The sequence below is a fragment of the Vulpes vulpes genome, chromosome 6 (assembly GCF_048418805.1).
Source record: "Vulpes vulpes isolate BD-2025 chromosome 6, VulVul3, whole genome shotgun sequence".
Lineage (NCBI taxonomy): Eukaryota > Metazoa > Chordata > Mammalia > Carnivora > Canidae > Vulpes > Vulpes vulpes.
In genome coordinates, this window is record NC_132785.1 from 91,593,179 (window position 1) to 91,608,735 (window position 15,557).

The 15,557-nt window shown below is 37.4% G+C and overlaps 1 protein-coding gene across 1 annotated transcript in view; it reads left to right on the forward strand.

The window, feature by feature from the left end:
* Positions 1-14,859, forward strand: part of CGRRF1 (cell growth regulator with ring finger domain 1) — a 30,366-nt gene extending 15,507 nt beyond the window's left edge. The window contains exons 3-6 of the mRNA XM_026000662.2: positions 6,533-6,710; positions 6,866-7,013; positions 13,005-13,112; positions 13,528-14,859. Coding sequence (XP_025856447.1) covers positions 6,533-6,710; positions 6,866-7,013; positions 13,005-13,112; positions 13,528-13,848 — 755 coding nt within the window. The 3' untranslated portion in view covers positions 13,849-14,859. The remainder of the gene's footprint in view (positions 1-6,532; positions 6,711-6,865; positions 7,014-13,004; positions 13,113-13,527) is intronic.
* Positions 14,860-15,557: the final 698 nt, after the last annotated feature.

Sequence of the window (15,557 nt, forward strand, 5' to 3'; positions counted from 1 at the left end):
TCCCTTAGCCTACTTCACTTTCACTGTTCAGATCAGGGCAGTCTGATTTTTGCCTATATCCTCTACTGAATGACTTTCCCCAAGATCACTGATCACCACTTCTGCCCCCACCCTAACCCCTCAGCAGTCATAAAATCCAGTGGACACTCTATAGGCCTAAATCAACATTATCTCCACAGAGTTTAACGGAGTTGACCAATCCTTCCTTCCTGATACCCTGCTCCCTTGGCTTCTGTGACCCTTCCTATGTGGTCATCTTCCCTTCTTTACCTTCCAGAATCACAAGTCAAAAATCAGTGTACTGGGGAAATCAGTGTACTGGGGCGCCTGGGTAGCTCAGTCGGTTAAGTGTCCAACTCTTGATTTTGGCTCAGATCATGACCTCAGAATGGTGAGATCAAGCCCCAATTAAGGCTCCATGCTCAGCATAGAGTCTGCTAAAGATTCTTTCTCTCTCTCCCTCTGCCTCTCCCCGCACTCGTGGCTATATAAATAAATAAATAAATAAATAAATAAATAAATAAAATCTTTTAACAAATCAGTGTACCTAGTTAATAGGGATTATTAACCTTAAGTAAATATTGATTTGTAATGCAAAAGTACAACGTCTCTTACTCTTCCTTAACTGTAAATACTGTACTCTCACCCTGTGAATTGAAGAGAACTAAAGACCTCTTTTTCCCCCCTCTAATGGTAGATAAGGAGTTCATTCTGACATTTTTCACTTGAGAAGACCAGATTTCAAGATAAGAAAATTAACCTGTTTAGAAAACATACCTATGGGGATCCCTGGGTAGCTCAGCGGTTTAGCGCCTGTCTTTGGCCCAGGGCATGATCCTGGAGTCCCGGAATTGAGTCCCACGCTGGGCTCCTGGCATGGAGCCTGCTTCTCCCTCTGCCTGTGTCTCTGCCTCCCTCTCTCTCTCTCTCTGTCTCTCATGAATAAATAAATAAAATCTTCTAAAAAATAAAAATAAATAAATAAAATATGGTACATTTTATTTTTGGAACAGTGGTAGTTTGGTGACCTCTGACCTCTGTGGTCAGGCACTTGGACCTGCTCCAGTGTCACATCTAAGTCTTGAGTAGGACTACCAGTACAAAAAGCTACCAGAACAAAGCTGCCCTTCCTACTGTATAGTTCTACAAGCTGCGGAATGCTGAAAAAAGTAAGAACTGATAAATTATAAACAAACAAACACAGGACACTTGTGAGCTAGAAAGTGTAAGGAAATCCATCAATCTTCCTTTCAGGAAGAAATAGTCTCAAAAAGAGCCCCTCATACCCTGCTGTAAATGTTAGAAGGAAATGAAAAGATATCCAGTAAAAAGAAGACCTCTTAGCTGCCAACCAACAGTAGCATTACTGAAATATACAAAAAAACCTTTCTAATGTGTAGCTTTATTTATTTTGAATATTTTATTTATTTATTCATGAGAAACACAGAGAGAGGCAGAGACATAGGCAGAGGGAGGAGAAGCAGGCTCCATGCAGGAGCCTGATGTGGGACTCGATCCTGGGACTCCAGGATCACGTCCTGAGCCAAAGTCAGATGCTCAACTGCTGAGCCAAGGCGTCTCAATGTGTGGATTTATAGCACGCTTATTGAAGTATTTTAATTTTTAAAATACTAGTGCCTGTCATTCATTATCTGTCTCCTATGAGGAAATAAGGGGAAGGATTTTGGTGGGAATTATATTTGGCAGAATAAAATTCATTTGTTTAAACTGTGAAACAGTGGATATCATTAAAGATGTCTAACTAGGACATAAAAATAATATTCTGAGCAATAATTGTGACATTTGAAAAGGTTATTTCACTTGATGTCTAGTTTAAAAATCCAGGTCTTTTTTCACCACTGTACCCAAGGGACCTGACATGTAGGGGAGGGAAGGGGAATATCTGGAGACCCGATTTACTTGAAAATGAACAAGAGAATCAGTTTTATTTTTACTTTTTAAACTTTATTTATTTATTCATGAGAAAGAGAGAAAGGCAGAGACATAGGCAGAGGGAGAAGCAGGCTCCCCATGGGAAGCCCAATGCGGGATTCGATCCTGGGGCTCTACAATCACACCCTGAGCCGAAAGCAGATACTTAACCACTGAGACACCCAGGTGTCCTTAGAATCAGTTTTAATCTTAGTCATTTAGTTCTCTTTACTATGGGTGGCTTGGTGGGATTTCTTTTGTTGTTATGTGGTGATACTGGATTTGGACTTCTGATGTTTCCATGTCCCCAGTGTAAAAGGCTCTAATGAAATTGATAGGAGGTACTCAGGATATGTTAATTGAATTTAATTCATTTGATTTAGAATTTTCCTATCCCTTTGTAACAACTTCCTTATATTTGGGCTTATTCACCCTGGTGAGACCTAACAAAAATAAAACCATTAGACAAAATGACACACAGCATTTTTGGAGGAATTTGTGAACCTCTATTTTCTACGATGTAAAATTTTCATCTCCCAATACTCTAGATTTATTACTCATTCATGATCACCTTGTATGTTGGTTCTTCTCTCTCAGGGATTCTCCTCAAGGAAGTTTGTGGCTTTTCTGCTCTATTGTTTCTCCTTTTTTTAATGGCTCAACTCACTGGCTATAGTCCTTATTTTTTGCAATTTTTTGCAAGTCTGTCTCTTATGCAGGGTTTTATTGGGCTGTTATGGCTAGGCAGGTAAAGGCAGGTTGAAGGCAGTCACCACCATGCTGCTTCAGTTAGTTTAGATTCTGAATTTTCTGGTTTAAGGCTATGTTCTAGCTCTGCTATTACTGTTGATCTGAGATGGCATTGTGTTTGCACTGAATTTTAGAAGACTGAGAAAATAAAAGAATGAGAACCGTCTGCAGAAGTGAGAAGAACTAAAAGGAGAACAGTTTTGCCTGGGGGGATTTGAACTGTCATCAGTTAGTGTAAATTGATACATTCTCTTCTCAGTCTATGTCATGGACAAGTGTGGAGAGATTGTGGAAAGTAGAATTTATAGATTCTATACTTCTTTCTCATTAACTTATAATGTTAATTTCAGAGACATACTTTGTTGACGTCTGAGTAGTATCCAGTTGTCAATAGTCTCTGACCCTCTCTGCACTTTAGTCAAGTATATGCAGTCTGTAAACAAGCCTTTTATGCAGCTCTGAATGGCTGGAACTCTGATTCTTTTTACAAAGCAAATAAACTGGGTAGTTTTGTGTGTTTTAGGGATTATCCTTCCATGGTTCTTTTTAAATGGAAATAGACACATAGATGTGGATATCCTCTCCTGTAAGATAAACAGGAATATGCTATATACCTGCCTCCATCTTGCTTTTTTCATTTATATGTATTCTGAAGATCATCCCATTGTAGTATATGCAGATATCTTGCCATGCCTCAATTCTTTTTTAAGAGCTCCATAATTTCATTATAGAATATCCCATATTTTATTCATTTAACTCCCATTGATGGACATTTGGGTGGATTCCAGCATTTTGATGTAACTAGAGCTTCATTCATAACATTTTTTCACATTTTCACATTTCTACCAAGAATGTTTTTTATTTTTCCATTTTCTTTTATATGTCTTTTCTATTTTTCCCTTTCATATCTACTTTAGTTTTTATCCCTTACCTCATGTTGTATGGTTGTGTGGTAACAAAGAGAAAGGGAGGTATGATTTTTAAAATATATATTAACTTTAACTGTATAAACATTGTCACGCGGGGATCCCTGGGTGGCTCAGCAGTTTAGCGCCTGCCTTCAGCTCAGGGTGTGACCTGGAGTCCTAGGATCGAGTCCCACATCAGGCTCCCTGCATGGAGCCTGCTTCTCCCTCTGCCTGTGTCTCTGCCTCTTTCTCTTTTTCTTTTCTATCTCTTTCTCTTTCTCTTTTTCTCTCTCTCTCTGTGTCTCTCATGAATAAATAAAATCTTAAAAAAAAAAGTCATGCACATAATATAAATAGTATATACTAACATTAAAAAATGTTGTAATACATAATATGTAAATTGATATATGTTAAATTTAATATATAAATATATATTTGGTATTGATGGAGTGTTTTTCTTTGGATATTTAGTAGCTAATTGAAAAATAATAGCTAATTAAATTTCCCTTTTTTTTTAAAAAAAAGATTTTATTTATTTATTTGAGAGAGAGAGAAAGAAAGGATGAGCAGGGGGTAGAGGGAGAACCAGACTCCCCTCTGAGCAAGGAACCTGATGCGAGGCTTGGTCCCAGGATCCTGGGATCATGACCGGAGCCAAAGGCAGACACTTAACTGATGAGCCACCCAGGCACCCCATAAATTTCCCATTCTTGAATAATACCTGATGATTGGAATCATACAAAACTTTGAAATCAAATTCTATTCCAATTACCTAGGCAAAGTTCCCGCCAATTAGAAGTTTTACATAACTATGATTGGAAATTATCCTGTGTCACTGTGACTATGCATACTGCAAATCTGAGACTCTATATACATACACTAACTACTGAAAAGAAAAGTAAAAAATTCAATTTTTGGTATCCTGTAGAGCATCTGCTTGTGTTTGTGTATATCCTTCTGAGACATACTCTTGATCACCTTTTTATTTTACTTTCTTAAGGGATGATTTATGTACTTTTAAAAGATTTATTTATTTATTAGAAAAAGTGAGTGACTTCGGGTTTGGGGGAGGCAGTAACAGAGAAAGGAGAGAGAGAATCTCAAGCGTACTCCCTGATGAGTGCAGAGCCCAATGTGGGGGTTGATCCCATGAGTCTGAGATCATGATCTGAGCCGAAATCAAAAGTCAGGCACCCAAACTTGTTGAGCCACCCAGCTACCCCCTTAATCACCTTTTAAAAATATATATAATGTATCAACCAGAATTTTTTTGTTAAAGATTTTATTTATTTATTCATGACAGACACAGAGAGAGAGAGAGAGAGAGAGAGAGGCAGAAACACAGGCAGAGGGAGAAGCAGGCTCCATGCAGGGAGCCTGACGTGGGACTCGATCCCGGATCTCCAGGATTGTACCCCAGGCTGAAGGCAGCACCAAACCACTGGGCCATCGGGGCTGCCCTCAGTCAGAATTTTTATTAGCTAATAGAAATGACTGCAAAAGGAAACTGGGAAGCTTACAGAATTGCCAATAGGTTTGAAGACCCAGCATCAGAGACCAAAGTTGTTCAGTCAGGAATAATGCCCTAAACAATGTACTTTTGAGCACTAGAGGCTACAGTTTCTACTGCCAGCAGTAAAAGACCCTGGATATTGCTGCCCTTGAACTTGATATTGCTACAACTGTCATGAGCAAGGGGAAAAATCACATGGGTAGTAATAGTAAGTCCTATGTAACTATTTAATAAATAAGTAAAACAGTCTAATTTGGGATGCCTGGGTGGCTCAGCGGTTGAGCGTCTGCCTTTAACCCAGGGCGTGATCCCAGAGTCCTAGGATCGAGTCTCACATCAGGCTCCCTACATGGAGCCTGCTTCTCCCTCTGCCTGAGTCTCTGCCTCTCTTTCTGTGTGTCTCTCATGAATAAATAAATAAAATCTTTTTAAAAAATCTAATTTGGGGATCCCTGGGTGGCGCAGCGGTTTGGCGCCTGCCTTTGGCCCAGGGCGCGATCCTGGAGACCCGGGATCGAATCCCACATCAGGCTCCCGGTGCATGGAGCCTGCTTCTCCCTCTGCCTGTGTCTGTGCCTCTCTCTCTCTCTCTCTGTGACTATCATAAAAAAAAAAAAAAATCTAATTTGTATATCCACTTATAATTTATTTTTCCACTTAAACCGATTTACTCAAATTGTAATATGTTTCATTACACTGAAAGCAAATAAGTGAATGAGGACATTGCTATTAAGCCCTTCATGTTTTGGAATCCTCACTCTTTCCTTAGGATGTTTTGCATATTATGTGGGACATTAACTGTGTGACAAGAGTATATATTAATGTTGTCAGTGTGTATAACAATATTACTAAGGCTTGGTTTCTTTTTAATATTTTTTCTACTCCAGTGATCATCTTATGGACCCCATGAGTTATGTGTATCCACTTTCAGAGACAGCTCTGCTGTTTCTTACAGTAACAAGGTTCTGTATAGCCACTTTTAGAGACACCTCTACTGTTTCCTATAGTTAGGATTATCTATGCAATTAGAGTAATAGGTTGTCAATAGTGAACTATACTACAGTTTTTAAACTCTATGTGGCAGGGGCAGCTGGGTGGCTCAGTGGTTGAGTGTCTGCCTTCAGCTCAGGTCGTGATCCTGGAGTCTGTCTCTCTTTCTGTGTGTCTCTCATGAATAAATAAATAAAATCTTTTAAAAAATAAATAAACTCTATGTTGGAAAAGTCTTTAAGTCAGACAGACAAAATTAACTTGATAATTTCCAAGTATAAATGTATAAATACTAAGAGTTTAATGAGTTCCTTTAACTGCCATCAGCCTGGCCAGGATCCAAAAGGAAGCTTTTGTTATTCACTGTGTATAATTGTATTAGAAATTACATTAGGTAATTTTCTTTTCTTTGTCTTCTTTTCTTCTTTGTTTTTTACAGCTGGCATAACTTTGACAACAGATTGCCTAGAAGATAGCCTCCTTACATGCTATTGGGGGTGCAGCGTTCAAAAATTATATGAAGCTCTGCAAAAGCACTTTTATTGCTTCCGAATAAGCACTCCCCAAGCACTGGAAGATGCTCTGTATAGTGAATATCTCTATCAAGAACAGTATTTGTATCCTTTTATCTGATATACCTATTAACAAATGAAAATTTTAGATGTTAGACTTTTTTTATGAATAAAATATTTGGTAAGTTACTATTGATCACCTTTGGTGTATTACTGTATTTTCGGTTATAGTGGTAATTTACCTTTACATTTTCAAAAAGTATTAAAAAGGACAGCAAAGAAGAAATATATTGCCAGTTACCAAGAGATACTAAAATCGAAGACTTTGGTACAGTACCCAGATCTCGCTATCCATTGGTAGCACTTTTGACCCTAGCTGATGAGGATGACCGAGAAATTTATGATATTGTAAGTAATTTTCTAATTCTGGAAGCATTACTTTAAGTGATTGGGATGATGGGTTATAATTATTTGGTGAATAGAAAAAGTTTTATTTTAACTTCTGAGGACATACATTTGGCCCAAACACATTTTTCTTAAAAAAGGGATACCTCAGAAGTATACATGTATGATTTTTATACATGTAACAGCTCTTTCAGAGTAGGACTTTTTTTCCATTTGAGTTACATGTGATATTATTTAGAAAACAAAAGGCATATTATAGTTGAATGAAGTTAATTTTATTATTCTGTATTGTCATGTTTGCTAGATTTAAAAAAAAGCCTTTTGGGAAGCATATTTATTCTTAGCATTTTTAGCACTGAATAAATAAGCATTGTGATCATCTGAAGTGCTCAGTTTTAAGATGGTATTCCTCTTTTCTTTGCACACTGGCAAGTCACCTTGTTTCTATCATAGCCCTTGCCACACTTACATCTACTATGTTTTTGGTCTCTGTATTTTCAGTAATTATAGGAATCTCCGTTTCTCACTATGTATTCATTATTTCTTTAGTCTGGTAGTTTGTCCCCATTAGGAAGATAAAATTTTTTTTCAAGGAATATCTTCTCAAAACAAGTGTATTGTATTCTTGTATTTAAAAAGTGCAGACCCTTATTGAGAAATCTAGACCCTGCTCATACAGTTTGGATTTTAAATCTTACCAAATTGAAGTTCCATTGAATTGAAGTCAATTTTTTTTTCCAAATAAGTCATACTAATAGCAGTATATTTCCACACAGTGCTCGGAACACAGTAGGTGCTCAATAAACTTGATAAGTGGGGCGGGGGGCGGGGAGTCCTACCAAACAATGTTAGTGAGCCTCATAGATGTCAACAGCAAGTCAGTTACTTGTGCATGACAAGTGCATATGAGATCTTTTAGTTTCCTCCCTCTCCTCCCCTCTTATCCTCCTATCCTGCTCAGTTGAAGATGAATAAGAAGGTTGGTGTTTCATATTTCCAGCCTCTGTTCTTTACCCTGGCTACCGTAGCAAGGTAACCAGTCTGGTTAGGTTGGTGTTTCATATTTCCAGCCTCTGTTCTTTACCCTGGCTACCGTAGCAAAGTAACCAGTCTGTCACCACCGTGTCACCCATGTCTTCTAAGCTCCCTTCCTTCCATCCTTTCGTTCAAAACAAAAAGGGTCAGGGCAGCCTGGATGGCTCTGTGGTTTAGCGCCACCTTCAGCCCAGGGCGTGATCCTGGAGACTTAGGATCGAGTCCCACGTGGGGCTCCCTGCATGGAGCCTGTTTCTCCCTCTGCCTGTGTCTCTGCCTCTCTTTCTCTTTCTCTTTCTCTCTCTCTCTCTCCCTCTCTTTCCCTCCCTCCCTCCCTCCCTCCCTCCCTCCCTCCCTCCCTCCCTCCCTCCCTCCCTCCCTCTCTTTTTCTGTCTCTCATGAATAAATAAATAAAAATCTTAAAAAAAAAAAAAAGGTCAGATCTGTCACCATCCTCCCTGCTTCCCCTTTTGATTTCTTTTCCCCCCCTCACTGAGGGTGCTATCTATTTAAGGTACTCAGAGTCTTTGTTTCCTAACTTTCTTCCTTAGTCTAAGCAGTGGGGTGTGTGTGTCTCAAAATGTATATAACATAAAATTTACTGTTTTAACCACTTTCCAGGGTATAAGTCAATGGCATTATAAATAGGGAAAGATTTGCTCGCGGTGCCCTGATCCAACTGGAACAAGGACTATGTGGCCCAGCTGTACTTGTGGGAGGTGCATTTCCACAGGGGAACTGAGGTGTCTGGCCCTCACAGGTTAATAGGCATTTTCTCTTTTTCTTTTGTTTCATTTTTATTTAAGTTCAATTTGCCAACATATAGTATACTGCTCATCTCATAATGTGCCCTCCTTAATGCCCATCACCCATTTACCCCATTCCTGCACCCACCTCCCCTTCTACAACCCTTTGTTCCCAGAGTCAGGAGTCTCTCATGGTTTGTCTTCCTCTCTAATTTTCCCCACTCAGTTTCCCTGGGGTCCTTCCCTGGGTCTTTTCTACTCATCAGCAAACTCCTTTCCTTTTTTTCTGTTAATCTTGCTCCTCCGTCTTTTTTATTAGTCAGATTGGGCCTAACATTGGAACTAAAGCATATTTGTTAGCATAGTTTGTGTTAATGTTCTCTGTTCTTAATTTTAAAAGCAAATTGAGGGATCCCTGGGTGGCTCAGCGGTTTAGTGCCTGCCTTCAACCCAGGGCGTGATCCTAGAGCCCCAGGATCGATCCCACATTGGGCAACCTGCATGGAGCCTGCTTCTCCCTCTGCCTGTGTCTCTGCCTCTCTCTCTCTCTCTCTCGAATAAATAAATAAAATATTAAAAAAAATAAAAGCATATCGAGCATTTGGTTTTTCAGTATTTATCTGGGGGTCAGAGTCTAAATCTAAAAAAAAAAAATTAAACTCTACCATTCCTATTCTAACAGTAAAAATTACATTTTGATAGTGTGGTCAGTTTGATATTTTAGGAAGAAGCAGGGGTTGTTATTGCAATATTTTGACTTTGACATTTTTTTTCATCTTTACTCAATTAGATTTTCTCTCTTACTCACATAATACATGTTTATGGCAGGAAATAAAAAATCTACATAAGCCAAAAAGGAAAAAAGCATAATAATCTGTAACTATTTTGTGACCTGTTTTCATTTATTATATTTTTAGCATCTTTTCAATATGAAATATATATTTACAGCTACATATATATTTATAACCAACATGATAGTAGCTTCTGAAGCATTTAATATTAAATGGAATGGCAGGATTGTTCGAATGATGTGATGATATTACTGTCTTCTACCAGCCCTGTCATTTTGGTTTAGTATTATAAGGTTTTGCAGCCATTGCCAAATTATTAAATCCTTATAAAGCTGTAAAGAATATTATATGTTTGCAGCCATAGTAGGCTTCTTTCTTTAAACATTTCATTTGGACATAATTTTAGAAACTTGGAAAAATAGAAAACCAAAAGAACATCCCTGTATCTTTTACCCAGGTCTCCTATTGTTAATTGTTGACATTTGCACTATTATTTGCCCATATGTGTGTATTTTTAATGAATCAAGAATAAGTTGTATGCATGATTCTTTACCCCTAAATACCTTCATGTGTATTTCCTAATAATAGGAATATTCTCTTATACAAACACAATATAGTTAGCATCTTTATAAATCTAACATTGATAAAATATTTTATCCAATCTGTTACCTGTATTCCAATATACCAGTGTATCTAACAATCTTCTTTACAGCATGTTTCCCCCTCAAATACAGGTTCTAGTCTAGAGTCAAGTAGTGTATTTGTTGTGTATCTTTAGCTTCCTTTAATCTAGAACATTTCACGGCCTGTATTTGTCTTTTACAATAGTAGCATTTTTGAAGAATACACTTACTTACACCATTTTCGTAAACAGGACAGCTCCCCTTTTGTTTGTGGATGTTTCATTATGATCAGATTGGAGTTGTACATTTTTAGCCCATCAGGGCGTCACCTTTGGAGGCATATATTGTTCTTCCCCCTCACTGGTGAAGCTCATTTTGATAATCTCTCAGCAAGGTGTTATCTCATTCCTCATCTGTTCTGTTTTTTCCCCCTCCCTTATAAATAAGCAATTGGGGGAGAGCACTTTTAAGACCATGCAAACATTGCAGTCTTTATGAGAATTTCCCCATGGATTGAATATCCACTGATAATTCTTACCAGGTTTTACTTTCTCCACAATGGTTGCAAAATGACTTCCAACCCCAGCCCTTCAGTCAGCTCTCAGTATTCTACTATAAGCAAGAGATCTCCCATCTGTTTCTTTGTTTATTATCTGTATGGCCTCACGAATTCCTTTCTTTCCCAGTGATTTATAATTCATTACTGAATTTAGTTATTTTGGTTCTCAACTGCCCTCTCCTTATTTTCTGCCCAAGGGTTTAAAGTCTGTGTCCATAAATTACTTGGATTTGTTCTCCTAAAAGTCAGAAACCCGTATAAAGAGGAAGTGTACTCAGATGTTGCTCTCATCCCTTCCCATGATGCTTTTTTGTTAATGATTTTACTTTAGGAGTAATCTCCACACCCAACAGAGGCTCAAACTCACAACCCCGAGACGAAGAGTTGCATTCTCCACCCCAGCCAAGCACCTCCCTCCCCATTTTTATACACCCAATTCTTGTAGATAATCAAGTTTATTGTTTTCTGGTTTATCCTTCCTGTGTGTCATATTGTAATGATGAGAAGATACAGGTATATATATGTTTTATTATTTTCTCTTCTTTCTTACTTAAAAGGTATCACGCTTTATATACTATACATGTTCCTGCTTTTTTTCACTTCATAGTATCTCTGGGAAATCACTCCAGATCAGTTCATAGAGCTCTTCTCACATTGTTTTTCTATGGCTGCATAGCACTTGATTGTATGTAGGGGTATAGGTACCATAGTTATTTAGCCAATCTCCTGTAGCTGGACATTCAGGTAATTTCCAGTATTTTGCAATAACAAATAATCTTGCACAAGTTACACATAACTTGTGTATGTATTTTCATATTGTTAAGGTTGTATAGTTGAGGGGTAAGGGTATTTTGATACATACTACCATTTTGATACATATTACCACATTCCCCTCCACTGGGGTTATATCCTTGGCCTTTGTACTTTTTTTCTTTTTTATACATTTCTACCAGCAATATATGAAAGTGATTATTTCTCCTCAGACTATATTATTGATAAACGTTTGAAATCTATTAATCCAGGAGTAAGAAATGATATCTCAGTGAAGTTTTATTTTGTATTTATCATATTGTGAGTGAAATTGAACATCTTTTAATATAGCTAAGGATGGCAGCCCGGGTGGCAGAGCAGTTTAGCACCTGCCTTCATCCCAGGGCCTGATCCTGGAGACCCAGGATCAAGTCCTGCGTCATGCTTCCTGCATGGAACCTGCTTCTCCCTCTGCCTGTGTCTCTGCCTCTCTCTGTCTCTCATGAATGAATAAATAAATAAATAAATAAATAAATAAATAAATCTTTAAAAAATAATAGTAATATGGCTAAGGATCATGTTTATAATTTTGTGTGAATTGTCTGTTCATGTCTTTTGCCCATTTTTAAAAATAGGCTTTTTGCTCAACTCAATATTTAAAAGTTTTTCATAAATTAGATTTGTTGTGAATATTTTATTCCAATTCATCAGCTGTCTTTTGACTTTGCCTATGGGGCTTTTTATCATACAAGTTTTAAATTTTTATATAGTCAAATGCATCTGCCTCTGGGGTTGAGTCATAGTTACAAAGTCTTTCCCTACACTGGGACTAAAAAAGAATCCACATGTTTTCTTCTAGTGCTTGCATAGTTTTATTTTTTATAATTAGGTTTCTTATGCTTTTGGAATTTATTCTTACATATGGTTATAAGGAATGTATCTAATTTTATATTTTTCCAAATAGTTATCCAGTTGTCCTAATACTTTTTATTAAAAAGACTACCCAGTGATTTCAGATGGCACCTTCATCATATTTGTATAGATAACTGGGTCTGTTTCTGGACTGTTTGTTGTATTCTAGCCACCTGTCTGTTTCTGTGCCTGTACTAGGGTATTTTAATTTTAAAGGCTTTGTACTGTGTTTTAATATCTGACTGAGCTCAATCCTCCTCACAGATTTTTTTCAGTATTTTCCTAGGTATTCTTACGTGTTATTTTTCCATATGAGAATTTTAGAGTCAACTCATATAACTCTATGAAAAAGCTCATTGGTATTTTTGTTGGGATCACATTAATTTGTAAATTTGAGTATAATTAAAAATAACTCTGGCAAAAATATGTTCCATAACTGATTCCTCCTTAGTAGACTGTGATTTAAATAAATTATTGTAAGTTTTCCAATTTATCAACCTTCTTTTTTTTATATTTCACATACCTGTGAAATAATGTAAGGAGATTAAATACTAATTGGTATTCACTTTTTATTTTAGATTTCCATGGTGTCAGTAATTCATATTCCGGATAAGACTTATAAACTTTCCTGTAGAATATTGTATCAATATTTACTCCTGGCTCAAGGTCAATTTCATGATCTTAAGGTAAGTACTCTGTCTTCTTAGCTCTCTCCTTTTATTTGCAGAGTTTCAAAAAATGACCATTTATAAAGATGATATTTTTCAGTTGGTTATCACAGAAGTTAGCTATTATTTGTTATTGGGCTCACTAACTCACAAATTTTTAGCAGCTTTTATGACTCCCAGATTTAAAGAGTAATTGTCAGGGTGCCTGGGTGGCTCAGTCAGTTGGGCATCTGACTCTTGATTTCAGCTCAGGTCATGATCTTGGTGGTGGTGGGATCGAGCCCCATGTTGGGCTCTGTGCTCAGCACGGCATCTGCTTCCCTCTCCTTCTGCTCTCTCTCTCTCACTCTTTCTAAAATAAATTTTTTAAAAAAATTTTTAAAGAGTAATTGTCATTTGTGACTATCCTTAAACTTGTTTCTTTGGTTTTCAGCAACTTTTCATGTCTGCAAATAATAATTCCACTCCCTCCAGCAATCCCTCCCCAGAAGAAAAAAGCATAGACCAAAGTTTGCTGGAAAAGGCTGGGCTGTCTGAAAGTGAAGTGGAGCCTCCTGAAGAGAACAGCAAGGACTGTGTTGTTTGCCAGAACGGGAGTGTGAACTGGGTGCTCCTGCCATGTAGACACACGTGCTTGTGTGATGGCTGTGTTAGGTATTTTCAGCAGTGCCCAATGTGCAGGCAATTTGTTCAGGAATCTTTTACGCTTTGCAGTCAAAAGGAGCAAGAGAAAGACAAACAGAAAGCTCTTTGAGGAAGTCATTACGCCTGAAAAGTATACTTTCCACTGAAGATGTAGAAATTTGTGTTCCTGGAATTAATCACAACATGGAATCTACAGTGTTGTCCATCAATGAAAATCCTGTTTTAAACTTCACATTTGTATGGTACATTGATGATGAAAATTAATTCGTTCCTGTTCAGTATGATAAATACTAGAATACCATCTGTGTTAATATAAAAATTCATTCAACCCTTGAGAAGAATGTAAATGTTTGGCCTTTTATCAGCTAGAGGATTTCATAGAATGTTGATTAGGAAAAGTCTGAAAAGCAGTCCATCTAAAGTTTGAGGAGGGAAAAGTCAAGATTTCTGAATGTTTTGCCTTTGACATCATCTAGAGTGCAATTGGGAAAAAAACTGAATTCTTCCTAAATTGCATGCTCCCCAGTTTATAAAGAAGTTGGAAAGAGATTCTAGATCTTTTCCTAAAATAACAGGTTTTATAAATATCCATCTAATTTTCCTTTTAGTCACCTAAACACAAGTCTTAATTTTAATATAGCTTCTTAAATCATAAATGCAAGATACAATTCTTGTCTTCTCTCAGTGTATCATAGATTAAAATGATACTCATCTATAGGAAGCAGATATATAAAACTTGGATAATAAAATTTCTTGGATAATTAAATTAATTGTCAAATATGATTAGGTTAGCAGAATGTGACCTATCAGGGAAGATCTGTGAGACTCGGGATGCCTTACCTTAGATTTCCTCCTGCATAACAAATCCATCTAAAATTGGAGAGCTTTTAGAGCCAGAAAAACTGCTAAGAGAAACAACTATATTTTTCTACTGTAGTTTTGTTCCAAATAAACCCATATCCTCCAGAATAGTAACCGATAGCAAAAAAGCCCCATCACCATGCTTTCTAAGATGACCGAGAAGAAAAAGGTAGATCAGAGCTTTCTGTGTCTTCAGGGAAAATTACCTTCAACTCACCAAGAAATTAGATCATGGCAAATAAACTGAACTTCAGGGAAATTTTCAAGACTTCTTTGTCCTGTTTGTATTAAGAATAATGCCTTATCTTTGTGTCAGTGTTTTTACATAGTAGTATTTCATTCTAATCAAATATAACACTGAAAAAGACATTACCCTATTCTCCATTTTATGAACCAAATCAAACTTTCATCTCTGCTCAGTAGCTATGTATTAAGTACCTTCTAGGGGCCAGACACCTTTTGGCAGTCTGGGCTACAAAAAATCAGGCAAGACTTCTAACCTCAAAGTAGTTGTGCCTCAAAGGGGTGCTGACAGCATTTTAGAAACGCGTCCCTACCTCGGCAATTCCTAGAGCTCTGTTCCCACCCTGCACCAGAAGCAGGGCAGTCCAAAGCTACAGTCTTTGCAGCAGTTAGCTAGCGAGAGTTCATCTGGGAAATTCACTCTGGTGGGAATTGAGGGAATCCTCAGAGATCACTTTGTCCATCTCAGCCATCCTGCTTCTCTTTACAGATCTGTTTGTACTCAAACTGCATATCGTTGTTTTCTCATCTGCGATAGAGTCCACCAATCTTACTCCATTTTATGTAACTGTTTTATTGTAGTAAAATATACATAACAGGAAATTTACCATTTTAAGTGTTTTTTAAGTGTATAGTTCAGTGACATTAAGTACATTCACACTGTTGCGTGAGCATCATCAGGAACCATCTTCAGAATCTTTTTATCACCCTAAG